This window comes from Haemaphysalis longicornis, unplaced genomic scaffold (assembly GCF_048455015.1).
Source record: "Haemaphysalis longicornis isolate Haplotype H1 unplaced genomic scaffold, Haemaphysalis longicornis Haplotype H1 scaffold_3, whole genome shotgun sequence".
Taxonomy (NCBI): Eukaryota; Metazoa; Arthropoda; class Arachnida; order Ixodida; family Ixodidae; genus Haemaphysalis; species Haemaphysalis longicornis.
In genome coordinates this window covers 46,817,691-46,840,364 of record NW_027526335.1, presented here as the reverse complement: position 1 = coordinate 46,840,364, position 22,674 = coordinate 46,817,691, and the positions used below count along the sequence as shown (strand labels likewise).

Here is a 22,674-nt window from a genome sequence, read left to right as displayed (position 1 = left end):
CCGTTCTGATGAATGCTTTTTAATCTGACATGATGATCATGATGATGATTATGATGGTCACGAGGGAGGCTAGGCGTCATCTTTTTCAACACCCTCCTCGCCTATCTCACGGCAGAATGGTTGCAAGCTGGGCTAGTTGAGAAGACATCCTCTTGGATGAAACCAGCGTGATCTTAAAGGCAAAAGAAGTGGAACACACGTTGTATCAACGAGCGTTTAAGAGAGCATGAATTGTCATTGAAGTGCCCCCCATCCCATATCATCCCATCTTTTTTAGTACTAAGTGCAGTGGATGTAAACTCAATTTTCCTGCCACTGACAATTTATGTAGGCACCGTGAACCAACGCTCCGCGAAATTTGGAAGCATTCCACATAGCAGAAAGAGGAGACAAGTTTGTCAGCAAAACAAGCGTGGGTCTTCATCCCAAAGAGATTGCATATCTGCGTGGGCCTTGACTGCAGCCGCCTTATTCCCATGGCTTTCGTAAAGTTGTTTTGCTCATGGGCAGTGTCTTTTATTGTTTTGTGTTAAGTGTTTATATTTACCCTTCTTGATAGCAAACTTTAGCTTTTAGACCAGCGGCTGTCCTTGGGTTCCACTTCCTTTGTCTTTGCTTAAATTAACGCTGTTTTCTTCCAAGAGTAAGCCTAACTCTCCCCTGCCGCCTCTCTCTCTCCCCGCCATCGGGCCGCTGCTGCGTGCCGGGCGCTTGCGGAAGGGGTGAGGTTTGACCTTTAGCTCTCAAGGTCAAAGCTGGTCACCCCGTGAAGACTGCCCGAGATAGCGTAGATGGCTTTCGTTACAAAAGCGTTCAAATGGTGGAGCACAGTGCGCGTACAGACTGCGAACAGCGCTTGTGACTCCAAAGCTAGGTTAAACGCTGATTGAATAACGATTGGTCAACAGCGACTGACAGCGCCGGTAAACCGTCGGACGCTTTCGCGTTAACATAGGAAAAGTGCGATACGGGCACTACGTATACTCGTCAATATACGACGGACTGCTACCGCTCTGTTGTGTGGCGGGAAAACCTGCATCACGCAGGGAGCTCAGCTCCGCCCAGGCCTAAGGCGCAGGTGAGTTCCAGCAGCAGCCGAGACTTCGTTCATTGCGACGCTCCCTTGTACGGTCCACCCCAAAATGGCAGACGCGAAATCAACACAGAGGTGGCGTCGCCAGGCAGAAGTGCCTAGAGTTCCTCTATACAGCTCCCGCAGGAAGCTGTATGAAGGAGCTGTCAAGAGGAACTCTAGAAGCACCCGGCAAACGCGCCGTTCCCTCAGAAGGAGTTCACGTAGCCAACAGTCGTTGTTTTCAAAGCAGCGACAAAATAGCGCATGAAGCCGCTTGCATCCCGTCACTTCCCTTTTTTTTTATCCTTCCATTACTTTGATGCCCTGTGGCAAAACGGCGAAAGAAAAAAAAAATAATAGAATGCCGTTCGCAAAGTAAGCGCGGATTGATTTTTGCGAACGGCGGGGAGCGTTACCGGGAACTGCGTCCCGGACTCAGGCGAGCTGTTTCGCAGGAAAGGGTCCCCATCGGGTTTCGAAGTGAAGTCTCCCGTAGGAGGTCACATGAGGAGCAGGAGCGTTTTTCGGTCCCTTTCTTAAAAGGATTTCGGAAAATGGAATGTGGCGCACTTACTTGAACCATAATGATTGGCCCATTGTTGCTTATTAGAAGGGGTTTCACTTTCTCGTACACTTTTGTGAGGAACCTCTTGGCGAACGGCAGGTACTCTGGGCAGCAGATGGAAACGCCAAAGGTCATACCAGCGGCCTCTACCTGAGTAGTTGCGTGTCATGAGCATTAATTGTCATTGAAGACTAAGCAAACCGTGACCGTTCTAGGAGCGTGAACTGCGAATTGGAATACTTTTTATGCAAGTTAGCAGCGAAATCGCGGAATGTCCATGTGGGGTCGCTGATGTATCGGACCATTATAACGGTCAATGTGTTTAAAATAGCTCGGGAAATCGAAGAATATGTGGCTGAGCAATCGAATTTTTGTTAATCCTTGTCTGTGGATTGCTACGATACGCATGAACCATCGGCAAGCAGATAGCAACAAAACCGACTAAAACAAATAAAAATTGCCTGCAAGTTTAAACAATTTTCGGTTGTCAGAAATAGGATCAACTGCCGGGTCGCTGTGGGGGTGCGTGAGTGAATGTGTGGAATTTGTGACTCCGGCTTTATGCACAACTGCGAGTTTTGAGAGGTGTGAATAAGACTGTGTAATATTGTGAATAAGACCGGCATGCATGCAACTTTTTAGAAGTACTCACTTTCATCGGAGGACCGCAGCCGTATAGACGATCCATTCCGCAACAGCCAATACGGCAGCCCTCCCTGCAAGTACAAGCTTTGGTTGCAGACAACGGCTCGAGAACTGTACCGGGTGTCTCCCATACCGGTATTTAGGCAACCCAGCCATGGAATTTTAAAGACAACAGTTTAAACGACAAAATTAAGATTGAGGTTGTGGTGCGGATGCTCGATTCCTTCTCCTCGCTAGTCCGCTCTTCTCAAGGCCGCTACTATTACGAATAGAGAGAGAGGTACACGGTTCAGAAAGTGTAAAAGATCTCGTCGCAAGTGCGGCGGAAGTTTTCCTCAACCCCTGTGTAAGGGGTGCGGAAATTATGCAAGCTAAGGGTTTATAATTTGCTACCATGTCTGACCAAGAAACATTCAGAGTATATTTACAAAAGTGACCGACTGACCGTCAGCGCCCTGCAAAACTGCTGTACCTAGACTTCAAATTTCTGGAGTACATTCCACTAATGCCCGAAGGGCTTAATAAGGCTGCGTTTTTATAAATTGCTCCTCTAAGCAAGTAAAAAAAAACTGTGTTTTTTCACGAATTTTGGATTATTTCCTTGGCACGATAAGATGTCGAACTGGTTTATGCTGTTATTTGTAGACCATACAATATGTCTTAAAGCCGTCCCAAGGTTTAGCCTAAACCAACCCCTATGAGGCGTATAGGGATTTCGGGGTATATTGGAGATTTTACGGATTCCTCAACGTGTGGTATATAAATTGGTTATTGCTAACAAATATTAGGCATACAAGTGCACAAAGACACGATTTCAGGATTTTGTCTAACGAACCTGTAACACAGCGGGTGGAATTTCGGATATTGCTTCTTGAACGAGTGATAATGTTGAAGATACGATATCAACGCCCAGCCTTCTCATGGAAATACTGTAAGGCTTAAGATCGCATATTCTATACGGCTGTAGAACAGGCTTTGTACGTTGTTACCTGAATAGCTAAAACTCCAACTTTCTTTCACTACCAATCCCTCGCGTGTCAACTATTGTCTGCTAATTCGGGGGAATTAATCGAAATACAACCATAACACTCTCACATCAAGCATAAAAAAATTACGTTTTATCTGAAGCCTAAACCATATGAATACACGTTTATGATTTTAGACACCTTCGGATTCTGAACGTGTCTGACAGGTGTCTGAACTCTAACTTGTATATATTGTGATTGTCTGAAAAAAGATATTAGAGTCGACAGCCTTTCAGCTACTTAAAACGCGAAAATGTCTGTCTGTATGTCTGTCTGTCTGTCTGTCTGTCTGTCTGTCTGTCTGTCTGTCTGTCTGTCTGTCTGTCTGTCCGTCCGTCCGTCCGTCTGTCCGTCCGTCCGTCCGTTCATCCCTCGATTCAACCACCTGGTCAAACTTAAGGGAACTCTTGAACGCGGCGATTATATAGGCAAAATAATTTCCAAACAACTAAATACGGTAGCATAATTAATACTGTCACCATTTTTAAGCAAAACCAAAACACTAGGGATATTTGAGGCAAAACGTTAATACTGCCACGCAGCCAAGGACAGCTCATGGCTCTTGGGTGAATAACGCCTATTGCAGCGAACCTGGGCTAAACGCACGCCGCCTGTTTAAACATTGCCTAACGCGTCGCAAGCTTTCCAATGGGAGCGGTGGGCGCGCCGCCGGCAGCCGGTCGCGGAGGCCATGGGTGGGGACGCTCAGTTCAGGCACTCATCCGGTACGTGGCGCGCGCCGGCGGAAGTCCCTAGAATTCCTGTATATAGCTCCCCTAGGGGAGCAGAGTTGCGCGTCCATCCGCCATCTTGAGTTCCAGGTCGTGCGGGAAAGCCACCCTTCTCGCGTGAAAAAGCTGCCGCCGGGCCGCCGCGCCAGTGGCAGCGGCGATGAGGAGTGGCGAGGAGCGGCCGGACAAGAACTGGCGCACGTTATTGGAGGAGGAGGAGGAGGTAAACTTTATTTAGCCAAGCTCTGTTACGGGGACGTGGTGGCCGCTGGCTTTAGCCTGGCGGCGACAATGGCAGCCCGATTCGTGACCGCTTATCAGATGAGCGGCCGCCGCTTCCACAACCGCCGATGCCCAGTTGAGTAGAACCAGAGTCCGTCAAAAGCATTGACGGACTTTGGTAGAACTGACTGTGCGCAGCACTGAAAGCGGGCTTTCTGTCGAGCTGGAACCCGCGGCATGCGGCAATCAGACGCGCAACTCTTGCGCTACGCGATATACAGGAACTCTAGAAGTCCCGCCTTACGTCACTGCTCGGGAGTCGCGAACACTGCACCCACTTCTACAGCGTGTGTCTGTCAGCTTGCCTCGAATAAGGTCCCTGTAGCCTCTAAGGCGTCGGAGCGCCGCCTGGGGAGCACTAGACAAACTGTCAACTATTCTGCATGGCCTCCGTGATCACCCCGCGCGATCAACGAGCGCGGGGGAATCTCGGAGGCCATGTATTTTGCATAGTTTCCGGGAAGCGGCGCTGGCTGGCGGACATGAAAGCACGTAGGAAGCCTACGGGGCGGGAAAGGGTAGGAGAGAGCAACAGGAGAGTGGCTGTTTGGCCGCCTTTCGCTCACGCGTTAGGCAAGGATTATACAGGCGGCGTCGGCTAAACAAACACCCACAGAAAATACAAGTTGCGTAGAAGCAGTCAACGAGGTCACTAGCGTAGTCTGGCGTCGGCAAATCGAATGCCGCGGTCCTTTCTTTCCTTGCGAGCATTTATCCTTCGGCGTTAATCCTTCGAGAATTATCGAATCAGACTAGAACACTGGTGATCCAATACGAACATTCTATCTATAATAGTGACGACAGTATGACACACCCTTCCCATCATGAGGTAGCCTTCGCGGCATACAAAAGAAAGAGACTGCAACGTGCGCTTCACATGTAACTTTTTATAAGACAGCCGGGCGCGGCCAGACACCGCCAACAAAACACGTAAGCAAACAAAGCAAAAGTTATAAAAATGCATAACTGCTACTATCTTTGAATTAAAAATAGACGTGGGTGCAATTTTTGTAATAGCAAAGATGAAAGAACGTGTTAAACAATATTTGATAAAAAAAAAAAAAGCAAAGGGCTCGCGCTGGAGTTTTGGGATCGTGGCTGGCAGTAGTAACACGAGGCCCCAACGGAGGGCGCAGCAGCAGTGCGACCGCGGAAAAATTAAACTGAATGCAGCAAACCTTCGGCGTGTTTATCACGGAAAGAACCAGACAGAAGGAGAAAAGCGTGAAAGGTGGGCGGGAGAGCGAAGAAAGACAATTGGGTTGCGAGGGCGGCATAAAGTTATCGTCTTTCGACGATATCATATTTTCGCTCGTATAACCCGTACCAAAAAATGCGAAAATTTGAGAGGCAAAGTAGGGGTGTGGATTTTCCTTTAGTGCAGCTTCACGGCAATGCGCGTTGAGCCGAGAAGATGACCCCGTGTACAACATTCAGGACTGCGGCTCAAGTGATAGTAGCTCTAGCGAGAACAGAGACACTGAGTGAATGGTTACTTTCGTCTCGAGGTCAGTGTACGCTACTTGCCAAATATACGCTTTTCTTATGTGATGTGAGCTTTGGTGCAGACTTTTCTGTATAAAATGTGCGGACAATACGCGTTTTTCTTCTTTTCCGGCGGGCCGGAAGTGGGGTAGCGGATTATATACAGGGGCGGGTTAAATGCGTGAAAATACGGTATTTGCAGCGAAGCGAGCAGATCTCTCTCTCTCTCTCTCTCTCTCTCTCTCTCTCTCTGCTGCGCGGACGCTAGAGCGGCCGGTCGCACACTGCCCGTCACAACCGGCGACGGTTTCGTTGGAAGAGATGGCAACATTGCAAACCAGAAACAAAATGGCCCCCAGACGCTTCCAGGTGCACGAAGTGGCGGTACTCTTAAGCGTCGCTTATTTAGTGACGCTAGACGCCAAGTTTCCGCTCCATATTTCATCACCGGCAGGGCGCGTTCGTTGTATATTCTTCTTTTCAGTGATAGAGGTGGCTTAGTTTTCATTAATTGGGAATGTTTGCCGAGCGCACCTTAGCCCCTACTTATTCTGCGTCACATTTCTTCCTGGTGGCTGTGATCAGCACAGACAACCTGTTCGAGGTCGTTATCTTGTTCTACTTGTTCTTGCGCTTCGTTAGATATGCTGAACAGGGCGCTTTCGGCATGTTTATTCATCGCTATTTTAGATTTATTCATATTTATTTCCAGGAATTGTATTCAATTCCTTTTCAATTGTATTTTTATGTCCGGATTCTGCTGGCAGCACTCTCTTGTTTTTTTTTCTTTTTTTAACGTTTCTCGTTTGTGTTCCTGCTGTACCCCTAATGCCTAATATTCACCACTCATCAACGTATCACCCTCAATCTGGTGTAGCAAGCCTTGTCCCTATAGCAGGACTGACCTCACCAGTTCACATTAAAGAGCATTCTCTCTGGCACAACGGCCACGCTTTCTGATTGTAGTTCCTCAGGCATTCTTTGCAGGTGTTCTGCAAACTCGCCCGGCAAGATTATGTCGTATGCATTCCTCAAATGGCTGAAGTATTATCATTTTTTTCCGCAATCCTGTGTTTTCCAAGTCAAGCTTCCTGAATACCCCCTCCAGACATGCTTTGAACAGTTCCGGCGAGAAGGTATCATCCTAGTACGCCCGTCAGGATCGGGAATTTGGCGCTTTGCTTGCGAATGATTATGCTGCCCGTACATCCTTTATATATGTCGCCCAGGACTCTTAAGAAGGTCTCCTCTATTCCCTGGTTTTTTAATGCTTCCAGTACTGTTGCGGTGCTCAGTTAATCAAACACTTTTTCGTAGTCTATAAATGCCATGTGAAGGGGTTTATTGTACTCTGCGGATTTTTCTATCAAGCCACTTAATTGACGACATGGACGTGATCCATTGTTGAGTGTCCTTTCCTAAAGCCGGCCTGCTGTTTAGTTTGTTGGGAGTCTAAGCTGGGACTTATGCGGTTAACTATTACTTTGATAAACAGCTGAGTTGTATACAACTGAGAGTACGCTAATGGATCTGCAGTTCTTAAGATCTTTGGTGTCACAATTATGTTGGCGTTTTTCCAGGCTATGGGCACTTTTGGAGTTCGTGTGCATTCTGAAACTTCGAGTTGATCAGTTAGCTCTGGCTTTACCAATGGCTAACCTCCTGGTTGGCTAACTTGGTAGAGTCACTGACCTGGATAGGAGGTGGTCCAGGATTCAACTGCGAAGTTTCTGAGAAAGCCGTAGCAATTCAATTATATTCAATTCAAGTTTATTTTTTCTCAGCATACTACAGTGTCCATGGTCTCCCTGGCAAGAAAGCGGTTTCTGCAGCTTGACGGGGCCAGTACGGCTGCATTTCAGGTGGATATCAAATTTTCAGTCGCAGTACTCCTTGTATTAAATAAAATGGACTTACGAAATCGCGTTCAGCGCAGATGTAAGGCCCCGGCCGTAGGATGACCATGAAGCCCAGACTGTGTGCGAGCTGGAGGAAGGCGACCAAGTTCTGTTGGCCGTCGAAGTCAAACACGCCCTCTTCGGGTTCGTGGCTGCTCCACTCGACGTAGCTGCGTGGATAGAATGCCCGCTCATGCCGCTCTTTAGAGGACAGTTTGCTCCGTTCGACCAACGCGAATAGTGTTAGCGGACTGTCGGTTTAATTTGGCACCACCTGCTAAAGACTGAAATGCGAGCCCAGCGGCTCTGGTAGCTCTCACAGCAAGTCGGCTTTATTGTAGCGTGAGCTACACTGGCCGAGGTTGAGCAGTTTCACGTGGCTCCTGGAAAGCCGCGCTGCGCGTGCGCGAGGAGCAATGACGCCTCACGGCGCACAGCTGGCACGCCGGAGCCGCCGCCGCCGCCGCGACTGGATTGGACTGGACTGGATTGGATTAAATTGGATTGGATTGGATTAGAAATCGTTTTAGCAGCAGTAAGCATGATAACCAGCTAATCCTAGACAACCAGGAAATTTAGAATCACCTGCTGAACCTTAGCTCACGCTACTATATCCTCGCATAGCCGAGCTAAGCCACTGCTAATTTTTCATCACACAGACACAGTTGCGGGCAGGCGGACGCATTGACAACCAAACGGCGCCCGTAACCGTGCCATGATATTCCGTGTACCGACGATGAGGCTGCATAAAGAGGCTTTCTATCAGAACCCAGGTGAAGAGTATTTTGCTTGGAAAACTAATTCCTCCCTGATTTTCTGCGCCACAGTGTCGCTTAAAGAATGTGAGATCGAACAATTCCTTCTGCGATAGATAACCCAGCAAAACTGTTCTGGTTTCATTGGGTGGCACATAACTGGATGCATAATTTGTTTGAACACGCGTCTACTACATGTCCAGCAAAACCTTGTTATAACGAAACTGGATATAATAAACTAACAGATACAATGAAGTGATCATAATCGCCCTCGAAATTCTCATGGACGCCCATGTATTTAAGCCTCTAGTTAACGAAGCTAACATTTTCTCAAGATGGGTATACGAACCTTTTTTTCCTACAACGAGCATTTACGGACGATTTTGGTACCCGTCAGGTCAAAGTCTTATAGCACGCGACGGTTTACGTCGCATCGCGGATGCGGTAATTCAAAAACTCGCGCTAGCTTGGGGCCGCCAACTGCAGCGCGCTAAAATGGCTGCAAGCGCCTGCCAACACGAGCGAGGGTGCCCGTCTACCGGGCTCCCGGTAGGGTGCCTGGGTGTTCCTCCAGGCACTCTACCGAGATGCGGCAGGCCTGCTGCTCCTCTGGGTGCCTGGGCAGAAACAGCGCAACGGATGGGAGAATTGAGGAATGCAGGCAAGACGGGACGTGAATGCAGAGTCACAAAATCTGTCAAGCGCACCGCATTCATGAACCTGGTGATACGTGCGTGTGCGCTCAATCACCGGCGATACGAGCAAAAGAAATAGGATGTCTAACGGATTCCTACCCTTGTGATGTTTATACGCTTCTGTGTGTTTTTGTCCCAACCTTATTCATGCCTTTATAGTCGTTCACACAAGTAAGCAAAGGGTTGTTAGCGCAGCATCATGTTCACCTCCATTTTACAGCAAAGCTGTTATTGTGTAGGGTTCACCACCACGGGGCCGACACAGTGGGACGTGCACTGTTTCGGCTTCCACTTTTTGTCTTTCAAGACGGAGTGCTGTCCAACGACCACGACGCCTCATGAAGCACCGGATTCCTGACGTCCAGAGGAATCGCAGGACAGCGGAATTGCCCCCCAGGACCATCGAGGCCGAACTATAGACACCTGAACGACCGACCACGCCGGCTCGCTGCTAGGCCTCACCGCCAGGCCTAGCGTGCACAGCAGTTCTTCCGCCAAGACGGCGCAGCCCGACAATGCAAGCCTCACTGCGGCACTCGCAACCGACTCCGCTCGTGCAAGGAGACAAAAATGCCGCTCGAGAAGACAATACTCGGCCTCTCCAAGCTACAACAGTCGACAGCGCCGCGCACGCATAACAACCGCCCTCAACAAGCACCGCACCGATGGAATATGACGCCCTAAGCGACCGCGCCATCCACACACCAAACCCATGGCTGCACGTCGTATCCTCCCGCAACAAAAGCAAGCGCACCGACAAACAGGCAAGCATTACCACTTATCCAAAGCCTACTCCACCGACGCGCGCTATTCCACCGCCACGCATTCCTGCCGATCACCATGCCACAGTCTTCCGGCCACTCAACGGCCTCCGCGTTCATGATTGGACCAACCAAGAGCTTTCCAAGGCGCTCAGTCTGGCCAGCGGGATTCCAGAAAAACAGTTCCGAGCTTCAATAACTACTCAAGCGCAACCGGCAATCTCTTCGTCACCGGTACACCTGATCCCTACGTCGCCGACAGGCTCTCACAACTGACAAGCATCCCTCTCCGCAACGTCAACTATGACATCACCGCCTATGTGAAGCCTCCACCGGGAACGTCCCGTGGCGTCATCCACGGCCTGCCGGACGACGTCACTCCGGAGAAGCTTCTGGAATACACCACCGAGAACAATCGCCCGTACCTCATCCACGCTAGGCTAATGGGCCGTACCAAATTAGCTCTCCTCACATTCATTGGCACACGCATCTCATACTATGTAAAAGTGAACTGTGAGTTCATGCGATGCCGGCCATATAGACGCACCATTCAAGTTAGCAAAATGTGTGGAAACGTCGGCCACCGCCAAGACGTCTGTTCGCATCCGGAAAAGGCCCATTGCCCGGTCTGCGTCCTCTCGGACCCTCAGGAAGACCACCTCTGCACACCCCGTTGCAAACTCTGCCAAGAACCCCACGTCACAGCAGGGAAAGACTGCCTTAGGCGACATCTCCCGACACCTGCATCAACGAAGCCCAAGCAATCCTCTGCCCAACAGAAGAAGCAACAACCCAAGTTTTACGACAACGAGTATCCAGCTCTACCGCCCGTCACCACAACCACCCGGTCTAAGGACTGCCTGATAACCCCACCACAAGTGAGCTGGTCAGATGCAGTCTCAAATGCTCTCACTGCTCGCCAGTCCGATGATTACCTCCCTCACAACCAGACCACACGTCCCCCTCCTATGCTCACGCAATAACTCAACTCTAACAACAATAAAAGGAGTTTCAACGCAAACTAACAGAAATTACGACGAAAATTAACGCTATCATCACGTCTCCTCTTCCGTGTCCACCAAACAACGCCCTCGAACCCGCGCAAATCCACGCTATAATTGACGACAAAATCGCACAGATTGTCAAGAAAATTAGACTCGCACGCAGCGAACCCCACTCCCCTCTGCGAAAGCCTCAAAGGGCTCGCCGATCGGCAAAATAAGCTAGAAAAATCCAGCCAAAGCCTCTACGAAACTATTCACTCTAGCCACCCTTCGAAAAAGACGAAACATCGCCCTTACCATGACTAAGAACAGTGGAGATGCAATCACCGTTTACTAATGGAACTGTCGCTCCCTGAATAGCAAACGAAGTCAACTGACCCTCCTCGCTGCATCTTCATTTCCGAACATCATTGCACTTCAATAAACGAACACCCCGACTCCACGCCTTCCATACTACACAGCATTCACCCAGGACCCGCAACATCGGACAGCTATCTTTGTTCACAACGCGCACGCCGCCCAACCGCACCAGCTGAGCCAAGAAATACCCAACACATTTGTGGAACTCATATCTGCACAACCATCGTGTCCAATACATACTTAACATATACAGCCCTCTCAACGGTAGTCATCACGCAATTGACGCCTTAATCCACGAAGCCACACAGAATACAAAAAACGAACCTTTCCTCCTGGTTGATGACTTCAATGGCCCGCACTATGCATGGGGGTACGTGCACGCCTCAAAAAAAAGGAACGCAATTACTGCTCTCCACACAAAACCACCGCCTTGCGCTTCAAAACGATCTCATCATTCCGACCAGAATTGGCAACAGCGTAAACCGAGATACGATCCCCGACCTGACTTTCACGAGAAATTGCCAAAATGTGCAATGGTTACGCCTGCCGGAAACATTAGGGAGCGACCATCACTTTATCTCTCTACGACTACACATGAAGAAGAAAACCACAAAAAAAGGAGTAGCCAAACGAACAAACTGGTCCGCTTTCCGTGAGGATGTCACCCCGCTCCCGCCCATACAAACAGACCTAACCGATGGGCACAGGCATTGAAGCGGCGGGTACAAAAATACGCGCGAGAAATCACTCTTACTGAGGACATGCCAGCTGCAGACACAGATCTCCTAAACATATTGGAAGCGCGAAGGAGCTTGAAAAAGAGATGGAAACACCAAAAACATAATAGAACGCTTAAAGAAACGTATAGCCCTCCTCACCCAACAAGCGCAATAATATGCCGTCACCTTATAAATACAAACTGGCACTCGTTCTATGACAAACTCAAAGGCACCCTAAGCACCAAAAAAGCGTGGCACCTTCTTCGCCATCTCCTAGACAGCTCCAGCTCTCGGACTCAAGTCAACCACAAGATACAGCAACTAATAAGAAATTGTGACCTCCACCCCAGAGAGCTACTTCGAACTATCCGCAACAACCTCTTTGGAACTCCCACAACCCACCCAGCTCCCCCAACGCTGTTTTACACAGGCCGACCGAATCAAGAACTCGAAGCCCCTTTCACCTTCGAAGAACTGCAATCAATGTTTGCTAATGTCACTAGAACACCACACCCCGCAGGAATCGAATCACTAACCGCATCCTTCGCAACCTGGATCATGGAACACTGGAATCGATACTTGAGCTCTTCAATTGCCATTGGGACGAGGGCACGCTACCGGCACAGTGGAGGCACTCTGATATAACGCTTATACCGAAACCAAACAAACCCATCTCGCCTACGTCACAATCTCTCTGACCTCATGCGTAGGCAAGCTTTTCGAGCACCTCGTGCATCAACGATTGGTCAACTTTCTTGAAGAGCACAACTTATATCCTCTAGCAATGTTCGGATTTCGACAGAAACTCTCCGCTCAAGATTTACCCCTGGAACTGAAGGAACAGGTCATTGATCATCTTAGCCGCACCACCCCTAAAACAATACTGTCCCTCGACGTCAAGGGTGCATTGGACAACGTCACCCATCAAGCTATCCTCGAAAATCTTAACCAGACTCACTGCGGATCCGAGGCTTTCAACTATGTCAAAGCCTTCCTTGGCAACCTTACAGCCACCATCAAACTTGGGCAGCTTGTGTCACCGACATTTAATACCCCCGCCAAAGGTACGGCCAGGGCTCTGTAATTTCCCCTCTACTTTTTAATATTGCGCTACTGGCACTTCCCGCAAAACTTAACGCATACCAAATCTCAAGCATGGATTCTATGCCGACGATTTAACACTCTGGACAGTGACAGGTTCCAGCGGGGAGCGGCAGGACGCCCTCCAACACGCGCTGGATGAAACCATCTCATACTTTCAACCAAGGGGACTAACTCAAACTTCTAAATCAGCACTCCTCATTCTCAGGGCAGGAACGCGAGGACTCCAGCCTCCTCGCACTCCGTACCCAGACGTTACAATTTTCGGGCAGCCCGTTCCCAAAGTGCGAACGCTTTCAATTCTTGGCGCGCCTTTCCACCATGATGGTTTGGGTTCGGCTTTGTTACCGCAACTTCCCAGAACCGTGACGCAGCTTACCCACCTCATACGCCGAATACGAGGCCAAAAGCACGGTCTCACCGAAACTGACCCATGCCGATTGGTACAAGCCCTTCTACTTAGCCGGATAACATATGCGATCCCCTTATTGAACTCAAACCTCAAGAGATCAGCAGACTGGACGCCCTCATACGAAAAACATACAAAACGGCCTTGGGCCTCCCCACTTACACCTCCAATGAAAAACTACTCCGGTTGGGTCTACACAATACTCTTGAAGAGCTAATTGAAGCCCAGCGAAATTCACAACTTCATCGCCTAACACTTACTCCTACAGGGAGGAAGGTGCTTCATGACATCGGAAGACCAAGCCCAAACACCAATGACTTACCTCAACGAATCCCGCTACACACACACAAGAAACTCAAGGTTGCTTCTATTCCCAAGCATATGCCTCCAGCCTTTAATCGAGGCCGGCGTGAGGCAAGGGTCCACCAGCTTATGAAGAAATGTGCAGACGACTGTCACACCCGATACACGAAGATATCGCTCAGAATCCCAAGACACCCGGCACCACCCTGGTTACGCTCGATTTCTAAGGAGAAATTGCCGTTGCAGCAACGTACTTATCCACAAGATCGGAAGGAGCTCTAGCTATAGTACATGCAACCACCACTCACCACAATCAACCCTATCTTACCATCATCTCGGACTGTCAGGAAGCCTACTGAATGTACCAAGCTGGGCTGGCACCACCCCAGGCCATCCCAATCCTACAGCGATTGCCTGAAGACATAGAAGTAGCCATTGTCTGGACTCCTGGCCACTCGGGTCTTGTTGGGAACGAAGCGGCGCACGCTGCCGCCCGAGAACTCCACTCCCGGGCATTCCCACCCTCAACGCAAGCCACCCTGAGAGGCACGGACAGTGAAGCTACCCGGGTACCTGGCACCCCTCGACAATAGCTACAGCTCTTGTCACATTACACCCACGCGAGAATATATCCTCCCGCCAACCACACGTTATCTAACTACGAGGCATATATCTACAGCAGACTACAAACTGGCACCTTTTACAACCACACCATCCTCGCACACACATTTCCATCCACATACCCCTACAACTGCCCGCACCCGCACTGCGACACTCCTCTCACAACCTATCACCTCGTCTACTACTGCCCACGCAAGCGAGACCCCGTCCCCTCCCCTTCCCCTGAGCAGTGGGAGTCCGCGCTGACCAGCTCGGCACCGGAGCTCCAAAAAGCCCCGGTGCAACGAGCCCTGGAATCAGCAAAGGCTCGCGGCCTCCTGGACGTAGGAAGCTGACCAACACCACTCACTTCCGTCCTTTTTCTCAATAAATGTTTACTCTACCTCCTTATTGGCTCGGTTTCCACATATCGTATCCATCAGCAAAATCGCGTAGAACGAAAGTTTTTTGTCTCAGGAGATACTGTTTTGTGTTGCCTACGAAGGGTTCGTGTAGTGACGTTCTGTACGGCGTTTTAAAGCGAAGCTTTCTATGTCACACTGATGGCGTATGTCGTGTCGAAAACGCACTGCAGCGAAGTCAACTTTATCTGCCGATGATGATCGTGGTTTAAGAGAAAAAAAACACGCTTCCCATGGTCGGAATCGAACCTGGGTCCTTCGAACGAAGCCGACGTCTATCCGACTGCGCCATTCCTGCACGGTCAAAGCAGCTTAAATTAAGCAGAAAAATCATGCACACATCCTTTCAATCGCGACGACGGTTGAGCGCGAAGTTTTCGTCGCGTGAAATCACATGGCAAAGGGTCAAAGTCAACACCGTTGCGGTCGGAAGACCAAATTGCGCGCGAGTAAAACTCAAAGCTTAACAAGTCAAGTGCAAACCGTCCGCAAGTCCAATCCCGGGTCAGACAACCAAGGAATCCCTCACGAGAAAGCTGCGCGTTCAACCATCCTCGCCGTTAGATTCAGGGGTGCATGATCTTTGTAGCGTGAGCTACACTGGCCGAGGTTGAGCGGTTTCTCGTGGCTCCTGGAGAGCCGTGCTGCGAATTCGCGCGGAGTAGTGACGCCTCACGGCGCACAGAACGTTGCTCACTGGCCGGCGTCTCTCATGCACCCCACGGCCGAACGTCTTCGCCGACCTCCGTTCCGCACGTGGCGGCCCGGTCCACTTGATTATCATGCCAGGGGTGGCCGGGTATGGAACCGATGGCTCGTGCGTCGCAGCAACACCGGCGTGCCCCTATACAACCAGCTTAGCTCTTTAGCGATTGGTGACGCTGCGCCGGAGCCGCTTGATAAATATACACGTGTCACATAATGCGTATACAGTGTGTGTGTGTGTGTGTGTGTGTGTGTCATTGAAGCCGCAGTAAGCATGATAATCAAGCTAATCCTAGACAACCAGGAAAGCTAAGGATAACCAGCTGAACCTTAGCTCACGCTACGTATATCCTGGAATAACCGAGCTAAGCCACTGCTAATTTTTTTAAAGACGAGAGTCTTTCTTGGGCTACTTAAACCCAGAAATTTGGGTCTGTCTGTATGTCTGTCTGTCCGTCTGTCTGTCTGTGACTCGATTCAGCCACCCGGCCAAAGCAAAACAATGCCTGCCCATTAGTCTTATATAGTCACAGCTAAATCTACCCGTCTATGTCCGGTGTAAGGTTCATACTTGTCAACATAGTTGAAGAAGAACAAGACATTACGCAAATATGAGACAACACATCAATACAGGAGTGATATTTGCAGTGTTCCTTTATAAAAAATCAAACATTCTTGACTTTTGCGAAATCAAATACTTCATCAACTGCAGAAAAAGAATTCACTCCGCCGTCGCCTGCTGTCACCCGCGCCACTATTGCTTCTGGCGCCATTTTAAGAAATCAACCGGCAACAGTTACGCAAGGTTCCACTAGATAGGTTCCACGTTCTGCTTGCAACGCACGTGGAGTAGGGAAACGCGGTTCTATAAACGTTGAAGTAGGGCGTCTCGATTAACGCGCGTCTTCGCCGTACGGCAGCGTTCGCATCGAGACACCCGGTTTGGAGCAGAGGAACGCGGGAAGTTTAAAATGATTTAAGCGAACCTTTGGCGTCTTTACCTTGGGAGGAGCGCGACGCAAGAGGAACAACATGAGAGGTGAGCGGGAAAGCGAAGGGAGGCATTTACTTCGCAAAAGCCGATAAAGACTGTCGTCTTTCGACGGCATTTGCAACGAAAGGAGCAGATACGCGGCCAATTTTTTTTTTCGTGTCCAGACGCGAGCACCTTGAAGGGTTTTTCCGGGCGACGTTTTGGTCGGTGTCTTTCCAGCCTAAGCACGCGCTCATTACCGATCGCTTCTTTGGGCTTGCACTGGGGAGGAGGGGGAGCGGGAGGAGGGGGAGGCGACGGCGCGCACGAGCAGCGAGGCATCACGCGCCCACAGATGACATGGCCGTTGCTGGTGGGAGATTTCGAAGTGAATGCACCACGGCCCGATGCGACCTGACTGCTGTCCTCCGTGGCCGAGCGGTTTGGGCAGAGTAATGCTTACGACGCGGGAGGGCAACGGACATCCTAATGTTTGTTCCCTGGAATAACACTGTAGTCCTTGCAAGTTTCACTTACCTAATTAGCTAAAAGCTATGTTCAATCGCGAATTGCAAACAAACGTGTTTTGTTTCGTACACTTGCGTCAATCTTCGCTGGTTACGGTTTTTCTTGAGAGACAGTGAGGGGCACTGCATTTGTTCGAAGTGCACCAACCAGCCCAAATTTCTCTTTTATTAAAGCACCAAAATGCTGCTGCATCGAAACACCTATTATTTTTAGCGAACACAACAGTCGGTTGCTATCAGGGTCCCTTATATCAAAGTTGTTCAATACTTCGTCCGCGTACCTGTGACCGCGTTATCGCATGGTGGACTCCGCTTCGTGCGCATTGGTGCTGCGTGACTTACGTCTCAATGGCGTTGAGGCCGGCGGCTCGCATGGTGGTGAGGCGATCCTCCCAGAGCTCGGGCAGGACGCGGAAGTAGTGGATGGCGCCGGAGAGGATCTGCACGGGCTTGCCGTGCACGAGGAAGCGGCGCCCCTCGTAGTCGGCGGCGAATGGCGGCAGTGCTTTCTTGGAGAGCAGAAAGCGGAAGACAAGGGTCACGGACTGTTCGCGTCAATTTAGGGAAGTCGGGTTTTTGATACCGGTCCCAACGAGTAGTGCCCTGAGTATTCTCTCGAGCGGCCGGGCCTCCCGATTGTTGCTGCAGCCGAAAAGTCGTCGCGATGATTGATTCGGTTATATTCGACTTGCGGGGCGCCGGAATATCTTTCGTTTCCTCGCGTCTTTCCCAATCAATCCTCACTCATCCAGTCTCGCTTGTCTTCTCCACACACATCAGTCGTCAGGTTCTGCCTGCATTTTGCGAATAACTTCGACTAGTCGACAGAGCTCTGCTGCTATAGGAACTGGATGACCGGTCGCTGATCCAGCTTAATTGGGCGGATTCTTTATTTAGTCAGCCGCATGTTGTGAACGTTGTATACAACACAAACCGAGCATGCGAGGGGAATGAAGTCGCGCGGCTTGTGCTGAGACATTCGCTGATCCTTTTATCCGTTAGTATTAAGTCATTTAAACTTCCTCGTATGGCGGTCTTTGCGATACCCACGCCTTCATAGGCGCATCCACGCACACACACGCACGTACGCACACACGCACACACATACACACACGCACGCACACGCACTCGCACACGCCCGCCCGCCCGCCCGCCCGCCCGCGCGCGCGCGCGCGCGCACGCACACACACACACACACACACACACACACACACACACACACACACACACACACACACACACACACACACACACACACACACACACACACACACACACACACACACACACACACACACACACACACACACAAACACACACACACACACACACACGCGCACGCGCACGCGCACGCACACGCACACGCACGCGCACGCGCACGTGCACGCCACACACACACACACACACACACACACACACACACACACACATACACACACACACACGCGCACGCGCACGCGCACGCACACGCACGCGCACGCGCACACACACACACACGCACACACGCGCACACGCGCGCGCACACACACACACACACACACACACACACACACGCACACGCACGCGCACGCGCACGCGCACGCACACGCACACGCACACGCACGCGCACGCGCACGCGCACGCGCACGCGCGCACACGCGCACACGCACACGCACGCGCGCGCACACACACACACACACACACACACACGCACACGCACAGACACACCCACACACACACACACACACTGTGCGCTCACCTCGTGTGAGAACCAAGCCACGTAAATGATGTACGCGGCCACTGTGCAGCACGCCCACTTGAAGTATCTGACGGTTCGGTACCTTGGGATGCGGAATGATGTCCCTTTTAGCTGCGCCATTCTTCCCCTGCAGTTGTGAACGGGAATGGCTCGTTCTTCAGGCACCATTTGCAAGGCATGTGCGTCGCAGAAACACCCGTGACAATCGCATCCCATGTTTAAGACGGTGAGGCATGTTTTTCTTAGTTCCAAGGGCGCTGAACTTGTCTTTAGATAGCTCGCGTCCCCCTCCTCCTGACCTCCCCTCAGCATCCGTTGCCACTCCCGTCAAGCTTGTGTATAAACAGCAACTAAACATTTCAGGAATTTCTCCAAGCTCCTTTCATGGATGTTGCCCTTGTGCGTATGGCTATCAGCCTAGACAAGAAAAAAATAACGCCGAGAAATTGGCAACGAAAGTGGCCACCCTTTTCAACAAATTTGTACAGATGAGTTCCCGAAGCACGCGTTACAGATCAGAAGGGGCCTCATTAGAAATCATGTTCACTACTTTGATCTTACAGAGGGGGCATGTTCCAATGCTGAGCATGGGCTCTCGACCTGTCCTTTCCCTCCACTCTACCGTCCATCAAATATTCTCATTCCGCTGGATGAGCTCCCGTGCTTAGCCTTCCACGTGGCCGGCGTCATCGTTTGGCGAGGCTTGAACAATTATTATCAGTACTTTTTATAGTAGTGATGGCCGCTGCTGCCGTACGACGCCGCAAAAGCCCACCTGTTGGATTTCATCATCATCATCATCATCATCATAATCATCATCGTCATCATATCTACGCCCACTGCAGGGCAAAGTCCTCTCCAAATATTCTCCAATTATCCCGGTCCTGTGCTAACTCTGACCAATTTATCCCCTCAAACTTCTTGATCTCATCTGCCCATCTAACATTCTGCCGCCCCCTGCCACGCTTGGCTTCGCTAGGGATCCACTCTGTTACCCTTAATGACCAACGGTTATTTTGCCTTCGCATTACACGCCGTGCCCACGTCCCTTTCTTTTTCTTAATCTCTACTAATATGTCCTTAACACGTGTTTGTTCCCTGACCCACTCAGCTCTCTTCTTGTCCCTTAATGTTACACCTATCATTTTCCGCTCCATTTCTCGCTGAGTCATCCTCAATTTAAGTTGAACCCTCTTAGTGAGCCTCCAAGTTTCACTAAAAGGGCTGAACTTATATTGAGGACCTGTTGGCTTTGGCAGGCCCATTTTACCCCTGTATGTGATACTTGAGAATAGACATATTAATATTATTACATCATCGTCAACAACAACACCAACACCAACAATAATACTAAGATTAATAATAATAAAAACGGCAAAAACAAATTCCCAGGACACCTAAACGCTCCTTATGAGCCGTGAGTGTGGAAGCTCCAACATCCAAATTTACGCAGCTGATGGTTCATTCCAGTTTTGTGCAGCCAGTGAACCTTTTAAGAGTTCTGTCGCGGGGTGTCTGCCTTGCACTCGTATGGGCGGGCACCTTTCACTACTGCCGAGGTTCAGCAGCCGGCGATGTATATGCTTGGTTGCGTGGCTCGCACGTGACCATTGCGCCGTTGGCGCCTCCACCCCACGCCGCACTGTCCTCTTTCCACGTGGCAGGCGTCGTCTACCAGCGCGCGCAAGTGGGTGTTTTGTAATGCAAAGCACGCGTCGTGAACGCGTCGCAGTCATTCTGAAAATTGTAGCGCAAGCTACACTGGCCGAGGTTGAGCAGTTTCGCGTGGACCTTGAAGGGCCGTGCTGCGCAAGCGCGAGGAGCATTGAATTGGATTAAATTGGATTAAATTGGATTGTATCAGATTGGCTTGGAAATTCAATCCAATTGGAATACGGGTGTGTAGAGAATTGGGTCTGCACATTCGTCGGTCTGCGCATGTCCAAGGGAGTGACGTCATAGCCGCGGCAGACGCACTGACGCCGGCGCGTGCCCAGCTGTGCGCCTCCGTTGCGCAGTAACCAATTCTGACGCTGCGCCGGAACCGCATGATAGCCGTTTCGCGTGGCTCCTTTAGAGCTGTGCTGCGCATGCGCGAGGCGCAGTGACTGGACTGGACTGGGCCGAACTGGACTGGATTGCATTGGATTGCATTGGACTGGATTGGATTCGATTGGAAATCGTTTTAGCAGCAGTAAGCATGATAATAAGCTAATCCTAGACAACCATGAAACCTAAGAATAACCAGCTGAACCTTAGCTCATGCTACGTATATCCTGGCATAGCGGAGCTAATTAAGCCACTGATAATTTTTAAATGCGAATGCATTTATTAGCCGGGGGTTGTCTTGCTCCGTTGGCCGGCGTGCGCCTGCATTCCTCCAGCGCGAGCGCACGTGAGCGCGCGCCTCGTAGTTCTGCTTTCGTCGTCGTCGTCGTCGTAAATGCGAATGCATTTCTGTTGTTGTTGTAATATGTATTTATTAATCCTATATACACTCCGTGCCTTGACCTTTGTCATCGCCGGAGGGGGAGATGGGGGAAGGGAGTTGGAGGAAGGGGGGGGGGTGAGTGTCCCGACTAAATGTGGTCCTGTACGGCGGCTTCTCGAACATATACGAGAAGAGAGTCGAGGACCATCTTCCTGTGTTCTGTGGACCCTTCGGGATGGGTCCACTCCCGCAGCGTTTGTGGCCTGACTTGAGGAGGAATGAGCGCATGTGCGCGGTTTCTCTGGTCCTTCAAGGCAGGGCATCTCCATAGAAGATGGTCAAGGTCAGCGACTTGTGGGCTGTCAGGTGATTCGCAAAGTTTGCAGGTACCGTCGCCGGGGTGTAGACGAAAGCGTGCCATGATGTGCGGCGTTACGGCAGTGTTCGTCCGAATGCGTCGGAGTGTGACCGTTGCCCACCGGTTGTAGCCGGATAGGATAGGGTCATCCTCTTCGGGTAGACGAAGTCGAAGCGCTGCACGTCGCTCAGCACGTGCTTTGGTGATGGCTTCCTCGTAGTCATACCCTTCCTCTTCCGACTCGTCGGGCAGCAGCTCCAAAGATGGAGGTGTCGACGCTTGGAGAGCGGGGAAGACGTTCGTCGGTCGCGACGGAGGTTTCTGGCAATTATCGGGGTTGGAAAGCATCTCCCGTGCTGCCTTGTGTGCCTCCTCGTTGCCTGGTATCCCGTTATGGCCAGGGACCCAGCGAATTGTAAGTATGCGGCCGAGTTGTCGAAGGTCTCTTGCGACCGCACGAATTCTTGCGACCGTCCGACTGCGCGTGTTATTTTTTCCGCATTTTCTCACGGCTTCCTTGGAGTCCGTGTAGAGAAAGAAAGTGGTTGGGACGCGGCTGTGGAAAGTGTGCGCGTGCGCTCCAAACCCTCTGACCCCATAGTCTTGGTTGGCGACTTCAACGTTGACGTGCGCAAGAAGAGTGGCGAGTGGCTGGTCGAGTACATGCAGACCAGGCACTCTATGCATTGTCTCTCTGCCGGCTTCGACACGTGCCCCACTACCATTCACGGGAGTTGCATTGATCTGGTCTTTACGCAAAACTGTGACGCGCGTATGCTTCTCAAAGACCCTTTGACCGTGCACTTTAGCGATCACAAGGCAGTGATTGTGGCCGTCAGGTACAACGATAACACAAACAGGTGCTGATGAATAAATGATTACGTTCACACTCTCGTCATTAATTACGCCATTACTCGCAACACACTCATCGGTGCACCCAATGCATTCGCATTTCTGCACGATTCCCTTCGGGGAGGTGCGGGGGAATTTTTTTACGAGCCGTTTCGCTGCTGCAGATGCGGCAGGCTAGACGCCAGTTTTTCTCATCAACGAGCCCTGATTTTCTTTCAGACTAATAATAGATTCAAGGGGCCCTGATTTTCTTTC

At 50.6% G+C, this 22,674-nt stretch overlaps 1 protein-coding gene across 1 annotated transcript in view; it reads right to left on the bottom strand.

Annotated features, from left to right (window-relative positions):
• Window positions 1-21,915, bottom strand: part of LOC144175208 (beta-galactosidase-like) — a 59,433-nt gene extending 37,518 nt beyond the window's left edge. The window contains exons 1-5 of the mRNA XM_077704311.1: window positions 21,766-21,915; window positions 17,383-17,549; window positions 7,726-7,876; window positions 2,293-2,356; window positions 1,650-1,744 (exon numbers count right to left, since the gene is read on the bottom strand). Coding sequence (XP_077560437.1) covers window positions 1,650-1,744; window positions 2,293-2,356; window positions 7,726-7,876; window positions 17,383-17,549; window positions 21,766-21,915 — 627 coding nt within the window. The remainder of the gene's footprint in view (window positions 1-1,649; window positions 1,745-2,292; window positions 2,357-7,725; window positions 7,877-17,382; window positions 17,550-21,765) is intronic.
• Between the last annotated feature and the right edge of the window lie 759 nt (window positions 21,916-22,674).